Source organism: Notamacropus eugenii, chromosome 1 (genome assembly GCF_028372415.1).
Source record: "Notamacropus eugenii isolate mMacEug1 chromosome 1, mMacEug1.pri_v2, whole genome shotgun sequence".
Classification (NCBI taxonomy): domain Eukaryota; kingdom Metazoa; phylum Chordata; class Mammalia; order Diprotodontia; family Macropodidae; genus Notamacropus; species Notamacropus eugenii.
Genome location: NC_092872.1, coordinates 479,231,622 through 479,259,441, shown reverse-complemented (window position 1 = coordinate 479,259,441; position 27,820 = coordinate 479,231,622). Strand labels below are relative to the sequence as shown.

Below are 27,820 nucleotides of genomic sequence, written 5' to 3'. Positions count from 1 at the left end.
ACCACAGATGTTTAGCATGGGAAATCATAATAGCGATAATGGCTTAACATTTGTATTGTGCTATAAGATTTACAAAGTGCTTATGATAATCCTGGGCAGTAGGTGCATTGTTATCTTCTTTTTATAGATGAACAAACCGAGGCAGACAGTGGTTAAATGACTTGCCCACACCTAGGAACTTTTGGAGGCAGTAATTTAATGCAAATTCTCCTCTCTCTGAGTCCTGTGCTCCGTTCTCTGCACCTCTGCCTGCCCTGAAGTAAGAGGATAAATAGAAGCCTTGTGGCCATAGCAATACTCACATGTCTTATAATGGGGTTTCCTAAGGAAGTTGAGGAAAAACTAGAGAGGCAATGAGCTCCCCATGATTGGAGGTCTACAAGTGGAGGCTGGTTGATCGGTTGTGAGAGATGTTTTGGTCTGTGTTAGACCCGATGATTTCTGTGGGTGTGTTCAGTTTAGAGATTCTGTGATTCTAGGGTCAGTGGAGCAGATGAGATGGATGTAAGAGACTGGAAAGGAAGAGTGAAAAGGACACAATGAGAGGACAACGGAGGAACTGTTTTGGGAAAGGCTTCCTTGAGAAAAGAACCTAGGCCGCCTATGGGAGAGAGAGGGAAGCAACAAGTGTTGATTAAGCACCAGCACTGCTGAGTGCTTTACAAATATTATCTAATTTGATGAACTTGGGGATGCAGATGCAATTGAGAACCACTTTAGAGCTGAGGAAACGAGGCAGGCAGAGGTTAAGTGACTTGCCCAGGGTCACCCAGCCAGAGAGATTCTGGGGCCAAATTAGAACTCAAGTCTTCCTGATGCCTAGTATCTTCATCCTCCATGGCTCCACCTAGCTGTTAATTTGCTCCTTTCCGTTTTAGGTCTGTGCACGGGGCACGGGGTCAGGCTTCATCGTTGCCTTATGTAGTTTCCAACAAGCTAGCCAAGCGTCTGTTGAAGGGCACTGACATCGCTTTGTCGAGCCATGGCAGGTCTTACGACCTAGTTGCCCACAACTGCCGGCTCCTGCGTGACGTCCCCAATGCCCTACACACCCTGGATGGCCCAGAACATCGCTACTTTATAGGGATCATAGACTTCTTCACCGTCTACAATCTCCGCAAGCGGATAGAGTTCCTGTGGAAATCTCTTTTTCACCCCAGCCATTCCTTCTCCACCGTCAACCCTACCCACTACGCCAGCCGCCTCTGCCATTGGGTGAACACTCACACCGTGTGACAGGGTCTCCTCAGAAAATTCCCACCATGGGCTTCTCCCTTCCACCACCAGGAGGCAGCCTTGGCTCAAAGAGATCAGACTCCCTCATGGTAGGCTGTGCACGTGGAATGAGGTTTTCTCTACATTCCCGATTCCTATTTCCTTCTTTCCAAACATCCCAAGATGCTAGGGAGATAACAGGGTCAGGAAACAACCTGATGTAGCAGGAGGAGCACTGGACTGAAAATCAGCACACCTGCCATTCTAGTTCCATCTCTGCCTCCTTCCTCTGGGCCTTAGTTTCCTTCTCTGTAAAATGAGGGTGTTGGATTTAATAGACTCAGAGGTCATTCCAGCTCTTCGATTTCGTGGTCTGGTTAGGAGAAAATCCAGGGGCTTGCTATATACCACGTCCTTCTTTGCTCATGTCTGAATGATGGGTTTGAGCAGGCTCTGATAAGAGAATGACTTCTGGGAAACCCCTCTGTCTCTTATCCAACCCCCAGCATGGCAAGTGACCCTTGGGAGAAGGCCTCACCCTCCTAATCCATCTGCTGCTTTCCCAGAGCCTATCGCCTGGGAATAGAAGAGGAAGAAAATAATAGAATAATTCCCTAAGTGCAGGGAACAGGGTTCTTGTTGGTGGTGGTTATGAAAATGATTCCTTTGTGAAGAAGTATGTGGAGTTGAGGTGGCAGAGGTGGAGTGGGATTCATATTCAGGTATCGGGACCCTGTCTTGTGTAACCCTGGGCAAGCTGTTCAACTCTTGATGCCTCAACCTCCCCTTCTTTAAAATGAGGAAAATAATAATAATTGTTCCCTCCATCTCTTAGAAGATAAATGTAAGTTGAGATAATAAGAGGGGAGACGTTACAGCAATATACCAAATATTTTGCTACATAAGGAACCTGTCATCTTTGGGATGAGTACTTTCTTTACTGCTATGGTGTAGCGACCTTTCTCTGTTTGAGAATTGTTATGTCCAAAAAATTCATCAGTCTATGGTTGGCTGATCAATAAACAAGCATTTATTAAGCACTTAATGAGTGTCAGATGCTGGGATAGACAAAAATGAGGTAGTCCTTGACTTCCCGCAGTCTACCATTCTGCAGCTAGGTGGTGCTAGAGCCCCGGGACCCAGAGTTGGGAAGACCTGAGTTCAGATTTAGCCTCAGACACTTAGCGGTATGTCGCAGGGCAAGTCATTTCATCCTGTTTGCCTCAGTTTCCTGATCTGTAAAATAAAATGAGCTGGAGAAGGAAATGGCAAACTGCTCAAGTATCTTTGCCAAGAAAATCCCAAAAGGAGTCACGAAAAGTTGGACACGATTCAGCAACAACAACCACTGTTCTGCTGGAGGATTCCCTATGATGCCAATCTCTAGTACTGTAGTCAAAATTCCATTTGTTACAAACCCTCACCCCTCTCAAAAGATCTTAATTTCTCTTGTGGCAGTAATATTAGGAAATTGGGGTGATAGAGGGTATACTGACACTCACATGCCATGCCAGTCCTCATAGTAAGCTGTGCCTTTCATGTACTGTCCATACTCCTCACCAGTCACCAGTTGGGAGAGATTGGTTCCCAAAAGTTGTGCACAGCTCAAATGGTCTGTCAATGATGGGGCTGAGGCTGAATGGGTCACTCCAGGGAGTGCTATGTCTGGGAACTCCTTGCCTTCCTTGGTGCCTGTGCTCCAAACTGGGCTGATAAAACCAAGAGCTCCTCACCCCCTGCACAGCATTCCAAGGCAAGCAGCCATATGTGATGTTGAACAATCATCCTCATGATGAACCTTCCCAAACTTAGGCGAGGTATTCCAGGGACACAGACCTGCTGTCCACCACTGGTCCACAGCTTTCTCTGGCTTGGCAGGAGCCTCCAGAACTTGAGCTCTACTGGTCTACCTTTTGAAAACCTCAGATGATCTCTAAGCTTTGATGAGCTGTTCTGGTAGAATCTTAGCTCTACACTGGATATTTTTATATTAGCTGGTGTGGTTTGTAAAGAAAACAAGATTGCCTCTGGTTACACCAGCCAAGGATAAGGTGGGCCCAGCAGATAGAAAGGCTATCTTAAAGGGGTGGGTGAGTCACAGTGCAGCTTCAAAAAAGGAAAGTAATTTTCTTACTTTTAAGCCCTCCATTTAATTCTGATCCTGATGAGAAAGATTATAAAATGGGGAGAGATACAGTTATTCCTTGCACTTTGCAGGGGTAGAGGAGGATATGGAGGTGGTAGTGGTAGGAGGGGTGTTAGGAGCATGGTGTCCCCCTCAGTATGGGAAATCCACAAAATTTTTGGTCCCTCTATACCAGATAAATCTGAAATATTATGGTGTTAAAAGATTAAATATGTTGATGTTATACAATAATATATATATATAAATGCATTTCTGTATTTCTAAACTTTTTCTGTTGTCTTCTGCTGGCTTTGGCATGTAGTCTGCAGCTTCTAGAAAACTTCCCCAAAATTCCCATTTAATTTCTAATGCTGACCCGGGATATATTGAAACTTCGATGAGGAAAGTCTTGATGTAGAAAGGATAACTGTAATTGGAGGAAGTCAATGGTAAGAATTCTGAGATTTCTCTCTATATTATCTTTAGCTTATTATGTGACTTGGGTGACTCTTCAGCCTCTCCACTGTGGCTTCATCCTTTTCTAATACATAAATTTATTAGAAACTAGGAGTTTTATTTGGACTTTAGTGGCCCTGTATCAAAGCCAAGTTTTGTGAGAGCTAATGGGACATGACTTTCTTAAATCTGTAAATCTTTAGCCTTAGGGACTAATAATAATACAGCCTTAGAAACCAATAAAGTCTGCATTCAAGGCCCGGGATGTGTGACCCTGGGCAAGTCATTTAATTTCTCAGTGCTTTAGGCAACTAAGACCATAAGTTGTAGAGAAGGTGACTATTGCTAGAAGGAGTTTTCTCATTAGTTCTCTACACTGATGAAACCCTAAGTCTAGCCCCTATCTGAAAGATAATAATAACCCCCATTTATATACTGCTCCAAGGCTTGTAAAGTGCTTTCTTCCTCTCTCCAAAGTCAGTTGCCAAATCCAATAGGCTTTTCTCCATCCTCATCCTTCTTGACCTTTCTGTAGTCTTTGTCATCATGGACTCCCCTCTCCTTCTGGAAACTTTTTTCTCACTCTCCATTTTCAGACCATTGCTCTTTCTTGGTTCTCCCCTACCTTCCTCACTGCTCCTTCATGCTTTTTTTTGGATCATTTAATCAACAAGTGTTTATTGAACTTCCTATGTGCCAATCGTTATACCATCCACTAGGACTGTAAGCACAAAAGTGAGATAAATGGTTCCTACTCTTAAGAAGCTTATATTACATTGGAGAAGACATGACAATATATAAGTATATTACATATATATATATATATATATATGCATGTAGATGCAAAATAGATACAAGGTAATATTGTTGGGGAGGATATCAGCTCAGAGTTGGGGTATTTGTGTAGAAGACACTATCTGAAGATTCTTGAAAGGACTAGGGATTCTAAGACATAAGGACTATATTTCATGTCCACACTTCATAGCAAGAATGTACCTCAGGATTCTGTGCAGGGCTTTCCTGTCTTGTTTTCCACCCTCTCTCCTTGTAAACTTGTTAGCTTTCATGGATTTAATGATGATCTTTATGCAGATGACTCCCAGATCTATTTGTACAGTCTCTTGACCTCTAGTCCCATGTCACTGATTCCTATTAGCTATCTCCCACTGGATGTCCCTTAGGCACCTCAAATTTAACATATCCAAAACTGGACTATTTCCTTTCCCTCCATTCCACTTTTCTTTCTAACTTCCCCATTTCTGTCAGTTACCACCATCCTTCCAGCTACCCAGGTTCACAGCCTAAATCTTCCTCTTGGCAATCTTCACCCATTACTCCTCCTTCTACCTTCTGCTGTCAAGCAGGACCATCCTAATCCTCCCAGTAGCAATTCTTCCAATACCTGAAGATGGTTCTCATGCTCCTTCGAGTTTTTCTGCTTTAAGCTAAACATCCCCAGCTCCTTCAGCTGATCCTCCTTAACCGGCAGGAACCTTAGATCCTTTAGCGTGCTGATTGCTTTTTAGGCCAACAACATCCTTCCAAAAAACATGACACCTACAACTGAATACAGTGCTCCGAATCATCCTCAACTCTTTACTTTGCATCACTCCCACAGTCAAGTCTGGTCTTGGCAACTGCACCTCTGTGCCCTCTTAGATCGGTCCCCTTCTCTATACCCACACCACCACTCTAATTTGGGGCCTCACCATCTCTCCTGGACTATTGTAATTGCTTCTTGATTGGTCTCCTTGCCTCACTCTCTCTCCTGTCCACCTCTCCATCCTCCACACAGCCATCACACTGAGATTCCTAATTCACAGGTCTGACCATCTCCCTCTCCTGTCCAAAAAGCTCCAGTGACTCCATGCTGCCTCTTAGAGATAAAATATAAACTCTTACTGGTCATACAAAACTTTTCACAATTTGGCCCCAGCCTCTTTCCAGGTTCAGTGCACATTAATCAATGTAATGAGGATATGGCAACTAAGAGATCATTGCTAACTTTGGAGACAGCAGAAAAGAAATGCTCACTCTATGGTCAGGCCAGGCAGCTTGGCCTACTGGCTCTTTCCAGTACAAGACATTCATCTCCTATCTCCCTGCCTTTGGCCATGCTTTCTCCTGTGCTTGGATTCATTCTGTCCTCATCTCCACCACCTAGCATCCCTGGCTCCCTCCAAAGCTCAGCTCAAGTGCCCACTTCTTATAGGAAGTCCTGCTCTCAGTGCCCCCCTGAAATGACTATGTATTTACTATGTGTGTACTTGGCATTTATTTATATGGATACGCATTATTTTGTCTAGTCAAATATAATGTGCTTGAAGAGGACCATCATTTTTATCTTCATGTCCCCAATGCATAGTAGCGTTTAATAAATGTTTGTTGGGTGGTTGGCTGGACAGTCTGGTGAGCTAACTAATGCAGATATTATTATCTCTGTTTTATAGGTGAAGAAACAGCTTCAATCATGATAAGACTTGCACTGGATATGAACCCAGGCTTCCTGATTCAGTAGCCAGTCCACTTTTCATTACTCTCTGATGCCTCTTCACTATGAGTATTTGAATATTTATTTCTTCAGATTTAGAAAAGAATTTTTGAGATTTCTCTATGAACCTAAAACTTGTGGCCTTTTATTGGGGGGAGGAAACTTGAATTAAAGATAATAATAGCTAGCATTTATATGGTACTTTAAGGTTTGTAAAGCACTTTACATATGCTATCTCATTTGATCCTCTCAATGACCCTAGGAGGCAAGTGCTATTATTATCCCCATTTTACTGATGGGGAAACTGAAGCAGATGGAGATTAAGTGACTTGCCTAGGGCCACACAGCTAATAAATGTCTGAAGGTAGATTTGAACTCAGGCTGATCCACTAAACAACTTGGCTAGTGATTGGAAGGTACCCAGGATGGTGAAGTCTTAGGATTCAGCTGTGTAAAGATCATCTGAAGGAATTGGGTATGTTTAAAGTAGAAAAAAAATCTGTGTTCAGGGTGTGCTGGTAAATGTTTAACAACCAGCTCTCTGAGAAGGAGCAGGGGGAAGGACATAGGACAGTTTCATTTGTATCATTAACATTTTTTCCATCACTTTTTTTGCTTTTTTCTTTTGGTAAATGTTTAACAACTAGCTCTTTGGGGCAGCTAGGTGGTGCAGTGGATAGAGCACCAGGGCAGGAGTCAAGAGGACCTGAATTCAAATCTCACCTCCAATACTTGACACTCTTTAGCTGTGTGACCTTGGGCAAGTCACTTAATCCCAATTGCCTCATCCTGGGTCATCTCCAGTCATCCTGATGAATATCTGGTCACTGGATTCAGATGTCTCTGGAGGAGATGTGAGGCTGGTGACCTGCACATTCCTCCTTTACTCAAAACAAAGTCAAGTGCAAATCTTGTCATTATTTCTCTGATGGCATGGTCTTCTTTGGCAATGAAGGATGAACACATACACAAGGCAAACAACCAGCTGAGAAAAAAAGGGACACAGGACAGTTTCATCTGTATCATTAACATTTTTTTCTGTCACTTTCTTTGCCTTTTTCTTTTTGAAGGCAACTAAGGGATTTAAGTAAGTCACCCAGGGTCACACAGCTAGTAGATGTCTTAGGGCAAATTTGAACTCTAGATCTTCCAACTCCAGGGCTGGTGCTCTATCCACTGTGCCACCTAGCTGCCTATCTCTATCACTTAAGTCTAGATAAGCGACAAAACAATAGATCGAGATCTATTTGTAGCATTTGCTGATTTTCAAAGTGTAAATGAAAATTTAATAATCCTCTCTGTTGAGCCCTCTGCTGGCTCTAACACAGCCCTGACTTTATCTTTGTCAGGAGTGTACTTCTGGAAACGGCCCCAAAGATACGATATTTGAACTGCCCAGGGTAGGATATGGTAGCCTCAAAAGTTAAAGGGATCTTGAACTACATTAAGAGAGGCGTCATGTCCAGAACCTCTATCTCCGTCCTCCTTCTGGATGGATCACATCTGGAGCACTGTATTCAGTTGTAGGTGTCATGTTTTTTGGAAGGATGTTGTTGGCCTAAAAAGCAATCAGCACGCTAAAGGAGGATCTGCTGAAGGAGCTGGGGATGTTTAGCTTAAAGCAGAAAAACTCGAAGGAGCATGAGAACCATCTTCAGGTATTGGAAGAATTGCTACTGGGAGGATTAGGATGGTCCTGCTTGACAGCAGAAGGTAGAAGGAGGAGTAGTGGGTGAAGATTGCCAAGAGGAAGATTTAGGCTTGGTGTCAGGAAAAGCATTAATGAGTATTAGCTCCATTCCACAGTGAAATGCTAAGGCTGCTTCAGGAGACTGTGGATTCTCCCTCACTGGAGGGAGGTCTTCAATGGAAACTGGGGGATCACTTGTCAGCTATGTTATAGAAAGGATTCTCATTCCCATATGAGTTAGACTGAGATGGTGCCTAAAGGCCTTCCAGACTCTGGGAGCTTGTGACTTGCTGAAAAGGGATCTGGGCAGAAAAATTGAGAAACTTCTGGAAAGGACTCAGCCTCCTACACCCCACCTCGAACGAGGAAGAGACTTGACTGGAATTGTGAGTAACCATTAGTTAGTCTTTGCAGACAAGGTCACACTGAGGGTGTGGCTGGTACGGTCACTCACAGGCAATGTGAGGAGAGGGGAGGGAAGGATATTCTTTTGCCAAAAGGTTTAAGAGTTAGTTTCAGCCCTCAATCAAAGAGTCATTTTAAAACGTACTCAGCCTCCCCTTTATGCCCCAGTAACTGTGGATTAGGTTGGGAGAGGCTGAGCACTAATGAGAAGGCATGACTTTGTACCAAGATGTAGCCATGAATATCACTTAAGAAACAATCCTATGCTCCCCCCTTCCCTTCCAGGCCCCCAACATCTTTTTACAGTCTCCATTGATATGAGCCTGCCCTATTCCTTTTGGGTGTGGATTCCCAGCAATTACCCAGTCTGGAGTCAAAAGCGCAATAGGACAGAAAAGCATTTATTAGGGACTGTGCTGTGTGTAGGATTCATTGTTGTGTTCATCCTTTGTTGCCAAAGAAGACCATGCCATCAGAGAAATGATGACATGACTTGTACTTGACTTTGTTTTGAGTGAGGGAGGGCTGTGCAGGTCACCAGCCTCACTTCTCCTCCTGAGCCATCTGGATCCAGTGACCAGATATTCATCAGGATGACTGGCGAGATGGTCCAGGGTGCAGTGGGGGACCTTAGTCCTTTTAGGCCAAGGTTTATTCAGGAGTGAGATGATGCCCATTCAGTGAATAGGCCTCTTTAAGAAGTTGCCAGGGGATATCCCCTTTAATGAGGCAAAGAAAAATAACTTCATCAGGTTGGGAGGGAAACAGCAACAGTTACTATTGATAATCACTCTTAAGCCATGAGGGTCCAAAAGAGAAAACCTGTGGCACTCTGAAGCTAGGACACCATAATATTAGAAAGACTGTGTTGGATGGAAATAGCACTGGCCTTGGTATTGGGCGATCTTCATTTGAGTCTCTTTCAGTCCTTATTTGTCAGCCTGTGGGCAAGTTCCATTGGTAATGTCTGAGTCTTAGTTTCCTCAGCTGTTAGGATGGGAATAACACAATGGACCTCAAAAAAAAAAATCATTGAGGAAATCACTTTGTAAACCTCAAAGTACTCTAGAAATATGATATAATATTAGTCCTAGGACTGCCATTAACTGTGTGGATCCTAGGCAAATCTTATTCTCTAGGCCTCAATTGATTTGTACATGGAGGGAGCTGGACTACATGGTCCCCATTGCCCCTGGATTCCGTGTTTTCAAAGGAAGTGCTGGAGTGTGTGCTGAAATTCATAGGTGGCCTGGACTGCTTTCACCAATCCCTGTGGGAGTTTAGGGAGACCAGCTCTGTCCTGGGAATTCAGGCTAAAAAAGGTGAGGGATACATTTGGCAAACCCCTCTGGCCCTGGGGCCTGTCAGATGGAATCTGCTTAAAAGGAGCAGGACATCTGAGCCTCACTTTCTTCATCTGTAAAGTGGTGATAATAGTTTCTGCTCTGCTTAACTCCAATAGACAGGATATACAAAAGGAATATGGGCAGCTAGGTGGGACAGAGAGCTGGACCTGGAGTCAGAAGACATCATCCTGAGTCAAATCTGGCCTCAGACACTTACTAGCTGTGTGACCCTGGGCAAGTCACTTCACCCTGTTTGCCTCAGTTTCCTCCTCTGTAAAATGAGCTGGAGAAGGAAGTGGCAAACCACTACAGTATCTCAGCCTAGAAAACCCCAAATGGGGTCACGAAGGGTCGGACATGACTGGAAGAAAACTGCTGAACAACAGATAAAGGCTAGGTCGGGGAGGGCAGGGGAAGGAAGTTGCCGGTGGCCCAGCACACACTCACAGGGTGCCCCCGCCCATCACTGGGCTCCTTTGTAGGGGGAGCGAGTGACTGCCAAGTTCCCTGGCAGCGGCCTCGTGGGGGGCTCGGAGCCACGCGTGGTCCTCTGACCCCCGCTGCAGGAGTGGGGGCGCCGTAGGAAGCCAGGAGGAATGCCCTGCCTGGTTGCCGGGACAGGAAATGCCGAGGGGCCTCGAGCCTGCTCTCTGCGATGGGGGCGAGGAGGGCTGAGGGCTGCCCACGCCGACCATCCTCAGCTTCCTGCCCAGCTCGCTCCGTACTGGGGGGGGGGGGCGGGGAAGAGGAGGGGAGGAGAGGGGAGTTGGAGATAGGCGGGGCAGAGCCTCAGGAAACCGGACCGGATGGCGGCAGGGTAGGAAGAGCCCGGCCCGCCGGGCGGGTGACCTCACAGTTATTCAGGGAGCCGAGGGATGTTTACGGCCCGGAGGAGGTTAGAGAGAGGCGGAGAGGTAAAGCGACTTGCCCAAGGTCACCCAGCAGAGCCGCGCCGGGAGGGGGGCGGGGAGGAGGGCCCCCGGGGGCGGGAGCGGGGGCGGGGCGGGCCCGCGCGGCCCCGGCCTCCCCGCGCCCCTCCCCCTCCGGGCGCCGCTGCAGGCCCCGGCTCCCCCGGGCCTCCGAGGACGCGTCCTCCGGCTGCGGAGCGGCCCGGCGATGGAGCTGCGCCCAGGAGCCCCTGCCCGGCGGCCCGCGCGCTGTCCTGCCCCCTGCTCCCGCCTCCCTGCCGGGTACGATCCTGGAGGATGGGGATGGGGAGAGGGATGGAGAGGGAGCCGGGGGTCCCTCCTCGGGGGCGGGGGGCGGGAGAGGACTCCATCTCCGAGAGAGGGAGCGCCGCGGGGGGCGAAGGGGACAGATGGGCCGGGCCTCTCCCTCCCCCTGCTCGGGGAGCCGCCCCGCATCCCGCGCCCGGTGTCCTTCCCGGCCGACCCCATCTCCCCGGGACCCTCCCCCAGTGCGGACCCGCTCGGCCCGCGGGAGGCGGGGGCGTGGCCGCCGCGCACCGCCTCACGGCCCGGATCCCTTTCAGGCCCATCGTCTCGGAGGAGGAAGAGCTGCGGCGGCTAAGAGGTTAAAGGATGAAGACGGCGGTGAGTGAAGGAGGGCCGGGCCGTGTAGGGGCGACCGCTGTGGGGGCTCAGGGCCGCCCCTCAGAAAACGGGGGCGAGCCGAGAGCGGCGGGGTCAGGACCGGCGGGCAGCCCCTAACGTGCCACGGGTGACCTGGGATGGGGAAAAGAAACGCATTTTCACTTCCACTCGCCTCGAACAGAAAGTTAGCATTTTCTTCCGTTACGATTTTTTAAAAAAATTCAGAAAAAGAGCCCTTAAATGTCACCATCCTGCCAAAAAGGGGGGGGTCTATGGGAAGACCTCCTGGGTCGTCTGGGGAATGTGTAGAGGCACGTAGACTTGGAGCGTAGGGACCGTTTAGTCCGAACCCCCATATTTGAGAAACGAGAACCGAGGCCCAGAGAAGGGGAAGGTCACAAAGGAAGGAAGTAGTAGCAGAGCCAGAACCCAGGTCCTCGGGCTCCCAGATGGCACTCCTTCCCTCAGCCACCCAGCCTTTGTCTTCAGAGGGAGGGTGCCGGGAGGAGAGGCAAGGGTACGCAGCTCCTGCCCTAGCTCACATGTCCATTGTGCTTTAGCTTCTCTTGACATGTGTTGTCATTTGATCCTGGCAGTGACCCTGTGAGGGAAGTAGGGCGAGGATTTTATGGATGCCTGAGCTCAGCGAGGCTCAGAGACGGGAAAGGATTTTTCTCCAATTCACACAGACTGGCATAAGAAATCCAGGCTTCTGACTCCAAAGACAGAGCCCTCCAGCTTGAAGCAGGGGGGCCCTAAATCTGCTGGTCACACTCCAAGCTTTTCCTTAGACTGTCTTAGAGACAACTAAGTGGCAAAGTGGATAGAGTGCTAGCTAGCCCAGCAGGCGACAAGACATGAGTTCAAACCACGCCTCAGACCCTTACTAGCCGTGGGATTCTGGGCAAAGTCATTCAATCTTTGTCAGTCTTCATTTTCTTAACTGTCAATTGAGTTTAATAGAAACACTTGTAGCATTATTGTATCAAGTAAGATAATATTTGTAAAAGCACTTAGCATAGTGCCTGGCGTGTAGCAGTCACTTAGTCATATAATAAATACTTGTCTCCTTTTTAACTTTTTTCTCCCCCTCCCTTCTTCCTTCTTTCCTTCTTTCTTTATTTCTTTCCCTCTTTCCTTCTTTCCTTCCTACCTAGATGGAGTTATCAACCTATTTCCTACTATGGCTTTGGGGATTTTCAGTGGGAAGGAGAACATAACTAGCCCCTTGTCCCTGGCTTATTAACATTTCTTAACCTACCTTTCAGGGACTTAGAAACAGGATAACTCATCCACGTTCTCAGTGATTGTAAGACATTAGACAAAACAGAAGTAACTGATCAGGACTTTTTATTGCCCTTTTAGAAAATTAACAGCGGGAATAATCAAAGGAACCTGTATTCTATAGGATTTAGAGTTGGAAAGAGAGGTCATTTAGTCCAAATTAGCAGCAGCCAAAGGTTGGGAACACCTGGTCCTGAGTGACTGCAGATGATAGCTTGGATGTGTGGTAGCTTGTTCATGAATAAGGTGGCAAGGGGATATGGCCTGTAGTCCCACAAACTCAAGACTGCCATGACAACCTGACATGTTGACTCTAAATGAGCCATTTGCTAAGTTACAGTACAGTGAGACTGACTGGAAGGAATAGTCCTTTCAGAGTTAGAACTAATCTTTCTTCCAGTCCAGCTCTCCTGACTTCCCTTGAGGTTCAGATAGAAGTCAGTTGCCCAGGATCATGCAGTAAGGGCTAGAATTTTATTCTTTTGAATTCTTTTGTTTTTAAAGGGGCTAGAGATTAGTTTATGATTGTAAACAGCAATTTAATGAACATTTACTGGAGGCATCATTTGTCTCCATCTAGATCTGTATTTCTATCTGCCTTTCTATCTATCTGACGGATCCGCTCTCCTTATCGATATATGTACGAGACCGGCCCTGCTGTCTGGGACATTATGGTCCATTTGGGGACGTTAGGACTGCATATGACAGATAGTATGCACTGTTTAGTCCAACAGTCAGTGCTACAGGAACTCGGGAGATGTGGGAAATATTGTCTGGGAAGGTTTCCTAAAAGAGGTGAGACTAGTTCACAGTTCTGAGGAGTGAAGAGTCAGAAAAAAGGAATGAAGGCTTCTAGTAGATAAAGAAGGGGAAGGCTTGAGTAAAAGTCCCATGATGTACCAGTTATGTTCAGGGGAACAGTGAAGGGACCTGTCTGGATGGAGGCAGAGACTGACATAGATTGGGTCAGGTAGCACTTGCAGCATAGCGGATAGACAGCCTCTCTCAGAGTCCAGAAGACTTGGGCTGGTTATGAGACTCTGGGCAAGTCAGCCTCTCAGTGCCCATCCCTCCAGGCAATTTTCTAAGACTATAAATAAGACTTTGTTACTGAGGAGTCAGCAAAGGGAAAAGTGAAGGATGACTTCAAAGGTCAGAGGGAAGTCCCTCTTCCCTCCATAGCTCCTGTGGTCTCATGGTCCTTAATTATTCTCAACACCTTCAAGGTTAAACTAAAATGTTCGTCGTGGTAGAGCAGACATACTCACAATAGAGCTTTGTTCTGCTCCCAAACTTAAATAAATGCGTTATTTAAACTCTAAGATCGTCAGAGTTTGAAAATGACCTTAGAGATCACAGAAGTAATTTTCCATGTCATAGGAACGTGGGCCAAATCTGAAGTTGGAAGATGTAGATTCAGATCCTTAATATTTTTCTGACCTTGGGCAGGTCACTTCCTTCCCCGGGTCTGTTTTTGCCTCTGGAAAATCGAGGGGGTTGGCTTGATCAGGGGTTCTTTACCTGAGTTTTTAATTAAATACCCCAATGACTGTATTTCAAATAAAATTGGTTGCCTTTGTAATCCTAGGTATTCTGAGATGTCCCATAGGCTTCACCATAATGCACATTGAACCCCCCAAAAGTTGATTTTCTTGCGGGTAATAATAATAATGATAATAGCTAAGATTTATATGGCACTTACTATGTGCTATATAAATTTGAAACCCTCAATGCATTTGATCTCACAATGGTTATCCTTATTTTACAGATGAGTAAACTGAGGCAAATAGAAGCTAAGTGACTTGCCCAGGGTTTACCTATATAACTCAAGTCTTCCTGATGCCTGGTCGGTTCTATCTCTGACATTCCAGGTTCTGTGGTTCTCTGCTGGGCCAAAGAGCCAGGCCCACTCCCGAAAGCAGGCTATCTTTATAGAGTTAAGGGATCCTGGGAAGATCTGTGGTATAGGGGTTATAGCATTGAACTTGAAATCAGGAGATCTGAGTTCAAATTCTGATTTTGCTTCCAGGACCACCACCTCTTTGAACCTTGGTTTCCTCCTTAGTAAAATGAGAGGTTTGGATTGGACATGATCCTTTGAGCCTCTTCTAGCTCTGAATGCTCTCTTCCTCAGCAGGAGGAGGGGGAGGTTGGGGAAGGTTATTTTTAGGTGCTATCTGAGAGGAGGGAGAGGTCACTAATCTTATTTTGTGTCCTGCAGCTGGCTAGTTGATACAATCAGTAGTTTAGCTAAAGGGACACACCCATGGGTAGGAAGGGGAATGGCTTTCACCCCCCTCCATCCTTAGTGGGAGTTGAGGAGGGGATAGAGGAAGGCTTCACTTTGCTTTCTTTGAAGATAATAACAGGAATTCTTCTAGGGGCAGTAGACTTTAGAGTGTGAAGGGACTTTACTCTAACTCCCTAATTTTACAGAAGTAGAAACAAAGAGAGTACCAGACCTAGTATCAGAGGACCCAGGTTCAAGTCTCAGCTCATCTATATGGCCCTTAGTGGAGTCCTTTAACCTCTCTGAGGCTCAGTTTCCTTCTTCATAAAATGAGAGGACTAAACTAGAATGACCTCCAAGGTTCTTTCCAGCTCATAATGCTTTTTATTGTTCAGTCATGTTTGGCTCTTTGTGACCCCATTTGGGGTTTTCTTGGCAATTTCTTGGCTGGAGTGGTTTGTCATTTCCTTCTCTTGTGGATAAAGGAAAAACAGAGGTTGTGACTTGCCCAGGGTAGTATAGCTAGGCAGTGACTACTCTGAGGCTAGATTGAGCTCAGGTCTTCCTGACTTCAGGTCTGATGTTCCATCACTAACTGCCCTATGAGCCTAAATTGAAATCTCCTTCCCCTGCCAGTGGTACAGTGATTTGATTTGCCTAAGGTCACACAAGGAAGTAAGAAGCAGAGCCAAGATTTGAAACCAAGCCTCCTGACTCCAAATTTTGTCTTTCCACCACACCAATTTAATTAATCTATGTGTTCAGGAAACATTTATTGCTTATTATGGTCCTGCAGATAATTTAAAGATCATTTGCTAATGACTTTCCACATTTAGTCATGGAGAAGACCAGCAGGTTTCAATTATTCAAGCCATTTCTTGATGTTTGCTGTGCCTCTCTCTCCATCCTTCTGTCTTTCTTACTTGCTTGCTATCACTGACCTAGATCTCATCCTTCTGGCAAGTGTAGAGGTAAAGGTTGGCAGAGGAGTTGAGGTGGCCCAGAGGGCCAGGGGAGCTGGCGCCCCATAAGACAAAAGAACGAATTATTCGCATTCAGTTCAACAAACATTGATTCTTTTATAAATTAATAAGTTTTATTGATACCTCTTATTTTTAAAATCATAGTTATTTCTGAATTTAGGCTCCCCCTCGCAATTGTACCATCCTAGTAACAAAACACTAATGTGATATATATATATGTATATATATATATGTACTATTTTACCTTCAACTTCCCCACCTTTCTTTGAAGAGAAGAGAGATATTTTATCATCCTAGTCTCCAAGACCTTTACCAGTTTTTTTTTTCTATTGCTCACTGATAGTCATTATGTTCATGTTTCATTCCTCATCGGTTCACAAAAATCTTTTTATAGTTCTCTGAATTCCTCATTTTCATTTTTTTCACAATAGTACCTCAAACCTTTCATATACAATGGATCAACCATTTCCTAATTGGATGGATGCCTACTTTTTCCCCTGTTCCTTGCTAGCATGATAAGTGTTGTGATGAATATTTTGGTATGTATTAGACTTTGTTTTCTGTTTTTGACCTCCTTTGGATAAGTGCCCCAGAGTGGGATCATTGAATCAAAGGGTAGGAATCGTTTCATCAGTTTTCTAGAATAGTTCCAAATGATTTTCTGGGTTCTTGATACATGGGACTTCCTGTTTCCAGTGTTAGGAACGTGCTCCTTATCGCTGCCTTAGAGATTCTCTCTCTTCCTTCAAGATGCAGCTCAGGCTCCACCTTCTTTGTTGTCATTATTTTCCTTCATTCATTTCAGTTGGGTCTGACTCTTCATGACCCTAGTTGAGGTTTTCTTGGCAAAGATATTGGCATAGTTCGTCATTTCCTTCTCCAGCTCACTTTACAGATGAGAAAACTGAGGCGAACGGGGTTAAGTGACTTGCCCACGGTCACATAGCTGGCAAGTGTTGGGAGGCTGGCATTGAACTGAGTTCTTTCTGATTCCAGGCCCAGCATTCTGTGCACTGTATCACCTTCTACTGAAGCCTTTCCTTTCTTTCCCTTTGGCCTCTCTTCCACCTGCCCTCTCTTCCAAATTCCCTCTTAGTTAACTTTGCATTTATCCTCTTTATATTTTATGCTTTTATTGTCTCTACCACTAGAATGTAAATTCTTTGAGTGAAGAATTATTTCATTTCATATTATTTTTATCCCCAGTGACTGGGTTCTTAATAAATACTTGATGGATTCATGATTGGACCAATTCAGGAGAACTCCATGAACAGTGTATTAGAGTATCTGTCTTTCTGCAGTCCCTCCAACATTAGGGTTTTTTTGGGTTATCTTTGCCAGTTTGCAGGGTGTGAAGTGAAACCTTAGCATTTCAGAAAGTATTTGAGTTCCTTCTGTGTGTACAGGGCTTGGTGCTACACTTTGAGGTTTCAAAGACCAAGAAAACAGCTTTTGCAATATGCTTTTTCCTGAAGAGAGATATGTCATGTTCATAGATAAAGAATATATAAAGTAATGAAAGAGGGAAAGAACATTAGGCCTTGTATAAAAAGGTGACTTCTTCTTTAAAAATTCGAATTTATTTTTCAATTAACCAGCATTTATTTCCTATCTCTCTCACCTCCCCCCAGTTTTAAAGATTAAAAGAAAAAGAAAATCCTAATAAATATGCACAATCAAGCAAAACAAATGCCCATATTGTGCTTGCCCCAAAATATACATGACTCATTCCACATGCTGAATGTGTGCTACCTGTGACCTCAGAGAAGGCTTCTGAGTTGTGTTTTAGAAGGAGCGCCTTCCACATGTGGAGGACCACTTGAGTGAGCCTTGAAGGTAGCTAGGAATTCGAGGAGGAAGAGAGGTTGCATTCCAGGTAAAGGGGACGACCTGTGCAAACGGACAGTGATGGAAAGTGGAATGGGAAGTACGGGGAACAGCTGGGGATCAATTTGACTGCAGTGGGCAGTGCTGGAAAGGAAAGTGATGTACAAGGAGCCTGGAAAGGTAGGCCAAGCCTAGCTCAGGGGTGGGGAACCTGTGGCTTCCAGGTCTTCAAGTGACTGAGTCAAAGTGCTGCACTTGAGGACCTATAAGGCCACAAGTGGCCTCGAGGCTGCAGGTTCCTCACCCCTGGCCTAGCTTGTTAAGGGGTTGCAACATGGCATAGTAGATAGACTGCTGGATTTGGAGTCAGGAAGATCTGAGTGTGCACTTAAAAGTACAAGTGCTAAGCCAGTAATCAAGGATGATTGCATAACTATTCTTGGCCTTATCAGTTTTCCCCAGAAAAGCTCCTGTGACACAAACTTTGAAATTAACACTTTAGCTGCCTAAAGAAGAGAAGAGAGCTGTTGTGGAAAAGGCACAGACTTTGTAGTACCAGAGATGGCTAGATCATGCAATAGATAGAGCACTAGATCCTGAAGTCAGGATCTGGCCTCAGACCCTTAATAGCTGGACCTTGGGCAAGTCACTTAAACCTCTGTCAGCCTCAGTTTCCTCAGCTGTAAAATGGGGAGAATACTGGTGCAGTAGTTAGAGTACCAGGCCCTGGAATCAAGAAGATTCTTCCTCCTGAGTTCAAATTCAGCCTCAGACACTTACTAGCTGTGTGCCCCGGCGCAAGTCACTTAACCCTGTTTGCCTCAGTTTCTTCTTTTGCAAAATGAGCTGGAGAAGGAAATGGCAAATAGTTCCAGTATCTTTGCCAAGAAGATCCCAAATGAGATCTCAGAGTCAGACATGAGTGAAAAACAACTGAGCAACAGATAGCATTTACCTCTCAGAGTTGTTGTGAAGTGAGATAATGTTTGTAAAGTACTTACAGTACCAGGCACATAGTAGGTACTTCTTTCCTTCTTTTCTTCCCTCCCTACTTCCATCTCCTTTTCTTCCCTCCCTCCTCTTTCTCCCTCCTTTTCCCCCTTCCTTCTTCCCTTCTCTCCTTCCTTTCTTCCTTTCCTTTCAGGGTAGTACTAGGACTAGAGGTGGGATGTTAGAAGGAGGAAGATGTTGACTTGATAGAAGATGTTAATCCTAACAAAGTAAGAACCATCTAACAGGTTCATTTTTAAGGTCTGGGGCTCCTTGTCTATGGAAGCGTGATATTCCCATGGTGGGCTAGAGCTTTAGACTAGATGACCTCTGAGGTCCTTTCCAAAGGAAACATTGCATGACTCGCAGATTCTGTGCTGCTCACCTTCGTGATATTAAAATCTTGTGAGACAGTGGCTCCATGATCTTGTGATTCTTGTGCTCTCTATGATCTTGAGCTTGGAAAGTCTTAGACAGCATGGAGCTCTGGCTGACTGCTGCTTCCTTTTTTCCCCTCCAGGGTCGACTCTTTTCTATACCACTGTGCTTCTTGGTCCTCATCATCCTCTATGTCCTTTTCTGCAATCATTTGTGTACCCAATTGTGTTGGAAGGCATGCCTAGCTTCAAGTCAACGTCACGAGAGCCTCTGGCCCACTGTGCCTGGCCCCCTGCACTTTCAGGGTTACAGCAGTGTGCCCGATGGCAAGGTGGGTTAACTCCTTGGGTTTGCTTCCCTGCTTCTTTAGGAAAACCCAGGGATAGGGGATGAGATTCTCAGTCATATTGCCTCTATCTCTATCACCCTTCTGGAAGCTTATATTCCAATGAAAATAAGACAGATGAACAGTTTAGTTTGCCTATTTCTCTTCCAGACACTCTGAGAAGGGGTCTGAGAGAGAGATAAGTGGTATAATGTTTTGGCTGTTTATTATAAAGAAATATAATTATCTCTATTATGGGATTATTTAAATAAAAACTCTTCTTAGACATAGTAAAATACAGTATCTCTGTTGCTAGATGTAGCTAAACGCTATGCTTCTCCCCCTCAGGGATGAAGATTGACAAATAGGAGAAATCTTCAGGGTTAAACAAAAATAATTATCTGAGGTCAGTTAGTCCTCCCTTGACCTCTGGAGAGATCAGCTGCACTATCCAGTTCTTCAGGTATTTTCTGAGTTTGAGGGACTGAGAAGGAGAGAAGGCTTGGATTCTATCTGTCCATATCACTCATGATATAATTCCAAAAGAATTAAAGAAAATAAGGTCCCTTTGGGTATTTGACAATGATGTTGTAGGGGAGAAGTCATTGTCTGAAGAAATAGAAGAGAAGACTTGAGAAATGTGTCTTGGCCCACGAGGCCAGGTCACTGGTCAGATTGAAAGCAGGTTGTCAGGGTTTAGACGTCAGGATTTACAGTTCTATGCTTCTAGTTAGGAGTCCTCCTCCTTACTGCCACCTTCCTCCAAGTGTCCAGAGGGTACATTGGCTTTGAACATCAGCCTGGAAAGATTCCTCCAGCCCATTGAATCTTTCTTCCACAGCCTCTGGTCCACAGGCTTTGTCGCCGCTGTGCCCTAGTATCGAGTTCCGGTCAGATGCTTGGTTCCCGCTGGGGACCAGAGATTGATGGGACAGAGTGTGTGCTGCGCATGAACCAGGCACCCACAGCAGGCTATGAAGCAGACGTGGGTCGCCGAAGTACATTACGTATGGTGTCCCACACCAGTGTCCCCCTCCTGCTGCGCAACCAGTCATATTTCTTCCAGCAAGCAAGGGACACTGTATATGTGGTCTGGGGTCCTGGGAAGCGTATGAACCGTGACCAGGGAGGCTCCACCTACCGAACCCTGCTGAAGGTCAAGGAAATGTACCCTGGGGTGCAGCTCTACACCCTCACTGATCACATGATGGCCTACTGTGACGAGGTCTTCCAGAATGAGACTGGCAAGAACCGGTGAGCACAATGGCCCCTTTCTCCAAGTTTTCCCTCCCTTTGCTACCACAGGGCTCCAGTGGGCTTGAGGAGCTTGGGAACAGACTTAGTCTATAAAGCACCAGAGGGGAGAGCTAGGAATTTATTTACTAGGAATTTATTTTATTCTGTTTACTAGGAATCTAGACAGAGATGATGTGGTCAAGTGGGATGTCAGTGGTCCTAGATTCAGACCTTGGCTCTGACTCTGTGTGGCCATGGTCATGTCACTCATTTTCTTCATTTTCCTCATTTATGGAAAGGGGCATATAATACTGTTATTCCTAACCCCACAGGATTGTTAAGAGGAAAATGCTTTGTAAATCTTACAGTGCTTTATCAATGTGAGTTAATATATAGGGAGGCAGATTTTGACCATAGCTTTTGACCTACAGTGGAATGGGCTGTCTCAGTCATAATAATAAGAATTCATGTTTTCCTGGCACCTTAAAGTTTACAAAGCATCACCCATTGAGGGAGGAACATATGGACAATGGCATTATCCCCACTTACTAGACCATGAGCCCAAGGCTAGGAGGATGGCAGCGATTTGCTCAGGGTTGTACCAGGGTCAGAGTTAGGATTTGAATGCAGGTTTCCTTGCCTCAGGTCCAGTCCTCTTGCCATGGCACTGTAAATCAGTATCAAGAAGAGGGTGCAGGGCCCTTTGCCAGGCCTGCTGTTGAGGGGTTGCCTGGGAATCTGGAATTGGTGACCTCTAAAGTCCTTTTAGAGTCTGAGACTTGGCTTCTCAGTGGTCTATAGGAACCATAAAAATCAGCAGAGAACAAGACCTGAAAAGAAATAGGGTAGGTAATTAACCCTAGAGAGGTGGGCTGTAAAAAAGGAGAAGAGAGAGTCAGTTCAAGTGTAATAGGTTGGCAACCTTGGGTTTAGGAGGATGGAGGTCTTGGAGGAAGGACAGTACTGAAAAATGGCATGGTTTTTTGCCTTCCCCAGGATGAAGTCGGGCTCCTTCCTGAGCACAGGGTGGTTCACCATGATCTTGGCCATGGAGCTGTGTGAGCAGATTGTAGTCTATGGCATGGTCAGCGACAGCTACTGCAGGTATCAGTGTGGGGGGAGTTAGTAGAGGAGAAAATGGTGTCAGTGGGGGTGCCTTACCCAGAAATCTCATTGGGATGCTCCAAGCCTCCTGCTTAGGATCTGAAGTTTTGGGTAGAGGCTGATGTGGACTGGGATTTCCCTTCCCCTAAGCAGAAAAATTGTGCCTTTTCCAGGGATATGGGGGTACCCTGATGGAGGGTGGGGTGGGTTGAGAGATATAGAGGGAGCCTGGGAAAGAGCAGCTGGACTGTGTCATTGCCTAGAATCCTTGGAATATGCTGTTCACCTCATTCACAAGCATTTATTGAGTCCACTCGTTTGGGGGTGATAGCAAAATAGAAGACAGGCCCCTTCCACTTTAGGTTCTTTCAACATTCAGGGGAAGGAACTATTTATTCATTATACTCTTCACAAGGTGGTATCATTCACGGAGAGAGTAAAGCAGGTTTATATAGATACATGAGTTCCATCAGCCATTTTACCATTTCTTGAGCCCTAGGATATTTTTTCTAGGATATGAAGCAGGCTTGTCTAGCCTCAATACCTTGGAGTGGAATTCAGGATTGAGTAGCTTGCCCTTACTTTGTTGTCTCCCTGTGATATCCTACTTTCCCTAACGCAAGGATCCTTAATCTGCTCATTGCCATGACCAGTCTGTGGAAGCCTGTGGACCCCTTCTTAGAATCATATTTTTAAATACATAAAATAAAAGATTTAGGATTATGAAGGAATCCTAATCCCTTTGAAATAAAGATGTGATTTTTTTATCCATCCAAATTCACAGACTCCCCACTAAAATCTATCCACAGGGGCTCTGTGGACCCCACATTAAGAGCCTTGTCCACAAGGGTGGCATATCTAGTCCAATCACTCCTTGCAGTGAGGGTCAGTCTTCATAGAAAGCCTAATCCTGCATGTCCTTCCATCTTTGCTCTGGATACATAGGAGGGCATACGGATAAATCATTACATGGCCTTTCTTTTCTTTTTTTTTAATTTTAAAAGAAGATTATTGCATATGAAACTGAAATCTTTTATGTACAATTTGCTATTTGTTTTAAATGTTATTTTTTAAATTTAATTTTATTATTATTATTTTTTAATGTTTAACAATCACTGCCATACAATTGAGATTTTATCCCCCCCACACCTACCCCCCACTACCCCCCTCCCTCCCCATGACAGCATACAATTCTGTATAGGTTCTACATATACTTTCCTATTGAGTACGTTTTCACTATAGTAATGCTATGTAGTCGAACTAAAAAAAATGGAAGAAATCATATAACAAATCACAACATGATACACAAACACACACACACACACAAACATGATCTGTACATTCTGCGAATGACTTCCATATTTCTTTCTCTGAGTGTGGAAGGCATTTTGCCTTAGAAAACCACCATTGGGATTTTTTTTTTAATAAGTTTTTGTGTTATTATGAAATTCCAAGTCTCCCAGAAAAAACTCTTCTCACACTGTGGTCGTTGCTGTGCACAAAGTTCTCCTGGTTCTGCTCCTTTCACTCAGCATCAGGTCATATATGTCCTTCCAGGCCTCTCTGAAGTCTTCTTGTTCATCATTTCTTATGGCACAATAGTACTCCATTACATTCATATACCATAATTTATTCAGCCATTCCCCAATTGATGGGCATCCCCTTGACTTCCAGTTTTTGGCAACTACAAAGAGTGCTGCTATAAATATTTTTGTACATGTGGGACCCTTTCCCATTTTTATGATCTCTTGGGGATACAGTCCTAGTAGTGATATTGCTGGGTCAAAGGGTATGCACATTTTTGTAGCCCTTTGGGCATAGTTCCAAATTGCTCTCCAGAATGGTTGGATGAGCTCACAGCTCCACCAACAATGAATTAGTGTTCCAACTCTCCCACATCCTCTCCAGAATTTATCGTTTTCTTGTTCTGTCATGTTTGCCAATCTTATTGGTGTGATGTGGTACCTCAGAGTTGTTTTGATTTGCATCTCTCTAATCAACAGTGATTGAGCATTTTTTCATATGATTATAGATATCTTTAATTTCTTCCTCTGAAAATTGCCTGTTCATATCCTTTGACCATTTGTCAATTGGGGAATGACTTGTATGGTTATACATTTGAGTCAGTTCTCTATATATTCTAGAAATGAGGCCTTTATCCCCAAGCTTAGCTGTTAAAAATTCTTTCCCAATTTACTACATCCTCCGAATTTTGGTTGCATTGGGTTTGGTTGTGCAAAAACTTCTCAGTTTAATATAATCAAAATTATCCATCTTGCATTTCATAATGCTTTCTATCTCTTCTTTAGTAAAAAATACTTCCCTTCTCCATAAATCTGATAAATACACTATTCCTGGCTTCTCCAGTTTATTCATGGTATTGATCTTTATGCCTAAATCATGTACCCATTTGGACTTTATTCTTGTGTACAGTGTCAGGTATGGGTCTATGCCTAATTTCCGCCACACTGTTATCCAGTTTTCCCAGCAATTTTTGTCGAACAGTGACTTCTTATCCCAGAACCTGGGGTCCTTGGGTTTATCAAACAGGAGGTTGCTATATTCCTTGCCTACTGTGTCTTGAGTGCCAAGTCTATTCCACTTGTCTACCTCTCTGTTTCTTAGCCAATACCAAGTGGTTTTGATAATTCCTGCTTTATAGTACAATTTGAGGTCTGGTAGTGCTAGGCTACCTTCCCAAGCATTTCTTTTCATTAGTCCCTTTGATATTCTGGACCTTTTGTTCTTCCAAATGAATTTTGATATTATTTTATCCAGCTCTAGAAAATAATTATCTGATTGTTTAATTGGTATGGCACAAAATAAGTAAATTAATTTAGGTAGAATTGTCATTTTTATTATATTAGCACGGCATGGCCTTTCTTTTTATCTGTATTTTAATCGCCATCATTTTAGTCATCTCTTATGATAAAGTTTAAAGAGGAAGAAGAAAAAAATTTCCAGCAAAACTGACCAACACATCAAAACAAAACAAAACAAAAAATGATATCTGACATTGTATGGCATTTAACTCTCTGTGTGCCTTTGTTAGACCCTTGAGGCAAGGGGCTAGATCTTAGATTTCTGAGTATTTCTAAGAGCAACAAGGCAAGGCCCTTGAACATAATTAGCAGTTTAGCAAATGTTTGTTTATAATGATGATGTTGGTGGCAGCAGCCAAGGAGCGTGGAGGCAAGTGTCCATTCATCTTAGCCACAGGTTAAATTCTATCTGATCCTATTCTGATGTTCCCTTTCCTTGCAGAGAGCAGAGCCCCCCTTCTGTGCCTTACCACTACTTTGAGAAGGGCAAGCTGGATGAGTGCCACACTTACCTGGTTCATGAGAAGGCACCACGGGGTGCCCATCGATTCATCACTGAGAAGGCTATTTTTTCCCGCTGGGCCAAAAAGAAGTCTATCATCTTTACACACCCCTCTTGGCAGAGTGAGTAGGTCTCCTGAAGAACCAGGTCATCCTAGATCCAGACAGCAGATCCAGGGCTGGGACATCTTGCTGCCCATCTCAGAACATGGCAGACCCTGGTGTCCTGGGCTGCCCTACTGCCTAAGGGAGTATAAAGCTGTCATACTCCATGGGGTAGATGGACTGGTATGTTTCTGATGTATGAAATCCCTCTAGCCTTTGAACTTTGAACCAAACTGGGAGGAAGAAGGAATGTTTCTCTCCCCCCACCCCGCTTCCACAGTAATTTTTTTTCCTGTTTTTAAGGAAACCTACCTTGAACTTTTGGAAGTTGGACATTTACTTGAATTTGGAATCCACTGGGATTCCAAGGGGACTTGTGGACACTACTGGGGTCCAGAGGAGGCCAGTGCTTTGGTGTGCTAAGGTCTAGTCTGGACCCTCTCTGCTGTCTCCCAGTGTACCAGAGGTCCTGGGAACAGGGAATTGAGCTTCTGAGATGGGGCAGGAGCTATTGACTTGAGTGAGCTAGCATTTTGTAGCAGGAGGAGCTGTCAGGGGTGAGACCAGGGTGCCAGAGTCCCCTCTCCTCTCTGGCTTCCCATCTCCATCCCCCTTCATCAAGAGGTGCATCAGGAAACCTTAGTGTGATCTTGAATCTAGGTCAGACAGAGGGCAAAATGGGCACATCTTTTTTTGTGTCCCTTCACCAGCATTGTGGGATTTGACTCCAACTAGGAGATAACTCAAGGTTACTTCCTCTGGGAAGCCTGCTCTGGTGCCCTCCCCCCCCCCCCCATTTCCTCACCTCCTATCTCATGTTCCCACCCTTGTCCTGGAAAGCAGAGAATTAGCATTAACCCCACTAGCTTTCATTGGCAGGCAGGTCAGATAGTGGCAGAAGATCCAAAAGAGCAGGGGACAGGTTGTTGAAAATGCTTGCTGACTCTCACTGGCCACTGGGGGTAAGACTGGCAGCTTTTAAAACTTCTCTCCTTCCCCTCCCCAGAGTCATAAGATCATAGGGTTTAGAGCTAGAAGGAACTTAGATTTTCTAGGGCAGCTTTTTCCTTTTTTGAATAAGGAACTAAAAAGCATAGTGTGACTTTCCTAAGGTCACATAGCTAGTAAGTGGCAGTCTGACTTCATCATGGGACTTCAAGGAAACCAGCATTCCTCTCAGACTGCCCAGGGATCAATGAAGCACAGGGGATAAATGTGCTGCTTTCTAGACATTAGAGATCTATTCCACATGCTTCCTTAGCTGTGTGACCTTGGCAAAGTCACTTAGCCTCTGCCTGTCACTTTCTTCATCTGTAAAAAGGGATGAATAATAGCATCTACCTCCTAGGGTTGTTGTGAGGATCAAATGAGATAATATCTGTAAAGTGCGTATCCCAGGGCCTGGCCCATGCATCGTATAACCCTGTAAGAGTGCTAGTTATTATGTTTATTCCCTCTGTGCACTATTTCTTGACCTTCCAACTGCAAATCTTCAGCTGAAGGCACCTCCTTCTTGGTAAACAATTCCTACGATAATAGTGCTGCAGAGCACTTTATGTGCGTCATCTTGTAGCTTCATAACAGCCCTGGGAGGCAGGTGCTATGGGTGTTGTCATCCACGTTTCACAGATGAGGCTTTAGAGAAAGGAAGCCACTTGTCTGAGGGTGCTCTTCAGAACTAAGGTTTCTAGGAATATAGATAAAGGCCTCACAGTAGCTGCACATCATCAAACTCCCACAGTCAGTAAATTTCAGGGATGGGGATTTGAACCTAGATCTGAACTCCAAGTCAGACGTTCAGCTCATTCTAGCAGCCAGGCTCTTTTGGTAAGCTCCTTACCTCTAGGGCCAGCAGACCTGCCTCTGAAAGTCACAGCCTCATAGGACTGAAGCTAGCAGGGCTATTAGAGATGGACTAGTCCAGCCCTCTTGTTTTATACAAGGAGAAAGTTAGTATCATATAGGGAAAAATGACTTTCCCAAGGTCCCACAGTAGAACAGCAAGTCAAACCCAGTGCTCTTTCTATCACAATTCACTATGGCCTTTATCCAGCCTTCCCTGGTGTTGTCCCCTGGGATCAAGAACACTGGTCTAGCCAAATATCCCAGCATCCTGATGTTGCTGCTGTTTAGACTTGATGTTTCCCTTACTGTGGGCCTGTACTCGCATGCTGGGCTGTATGGGCCAGTGGTTACCACATGATATTGGGGGTGCAGATTCCTTGTATAAAGAGCCCTGCTCCCTGGGATGAAAATGAGGCCTTAGAGTCCCTTGGTAAAGACTTCAGTCCCTGACATTGGATTATGGGATTTGGAGCTAAAAGGGACATTAGAGATCATATAGTTCAACTCTCCCTCATTTGACGGATGAGGAAACTGAGGTCAGAGTGATTTGCCCAAGGCCACATGTGCAGCATGTAGCAGAGCCAGAATTTAAACTCAGATTCTCAGACTCTAAAACTAGTGTTCTTTCCAGTGCATACCATAGCTGCCTCCACCTCCTCATCCTATCCTTATTTTGACCCAGGAAGTGGCATTCAAATTCAGAAGCTCTTTCAAACACATGTACATCCCAGATAAGGGAGAACTTGATGGGGAGAACTCTGGAAACTTTCCAGAAGCTGACTTGGTCAGTCTGTCAGCCCAAGAGCTGGAAGAATCCCTTTAACTCACCAGTGTCTCCTTCTTTGAGTTACAAAGTGTCCTTGGATCAAATACCAAAGCGATTTGTCAATAAAGTCACTTTGAATGCTG

The 27,820-nt window shown here is 44.9% G+C and overlaps 2 protein-coding genes across 7 annotated transcripts in view; both read left to right on the top strand.

The window, feature by feature from the left end:
• PIP5KL1 (phosphatidylinositol-4-phosphate 5-kinase like 1) overlaps positions 1-19,204 on the top strand; it is a 26,784-nt gene extending 7,580 nt beyond the window's left edge. For 2 of the 5 annotated variants that reach the window (XR_011972217.1, XR_011972214.1), the window contains 3 exons: positions 879-1,325; positions 3,663-3,789; positions 6,247-6,414. Coding sequence is in view for 1 of the 5 variants with exons in the window: in XM_072632537.1 (XP_072488638.1) it covers positions 879-1,236 (358 nt within the window). In the remaining 4 variants the exon portion in view is untranslated. Of the gene's footprint in view, positions 1-878; positions 2,261-3,662; positions 3,790-6,246; positions 6,415-19,115 lie in introns of those variants that run through there. The other 3 variants (XR_011972215.1, XR_011972216.1, XM_072632537.1) reach the window with 3 other exon arrangements.
• On the top strand, positions 10,512-27,820 carry ST6GALNAC4 (ST6 N-acetylgalactosaminide alpha-2,6-sialyltransferase 4). 2 transcript variants are annotated; one of them, XM_072632540.1, is made up of 6 exons: positions 10,512-10,642; positions 11,221-11,281; positions 19,116-19,304; positions 20,140-20,552; positions 21,531-21,638; positions 24,903-27,820. In XM_072632540.1, the coding sequence occupies exons 2-6, from the start codon at positions 11,270-11,272 to the stop codon at positions 25,090-25,092; spliced, it is 912 nt and encodes a 303-aa protein (XP_072488641.1). In that variant the 5' UTR covers positions 10,512-10,642; positions 11,221-11,269; the 3' UTR covers positions 25,093-27,820. The 2 variants fall into 2 exon arrangements, with proteins under 2 accessions (XP_072488641.1, XP_072488640.1); XM_072632539.1 differs by lacking the exon at positions 10,512-10,642 and adding an exon at positions 10,774-10,918.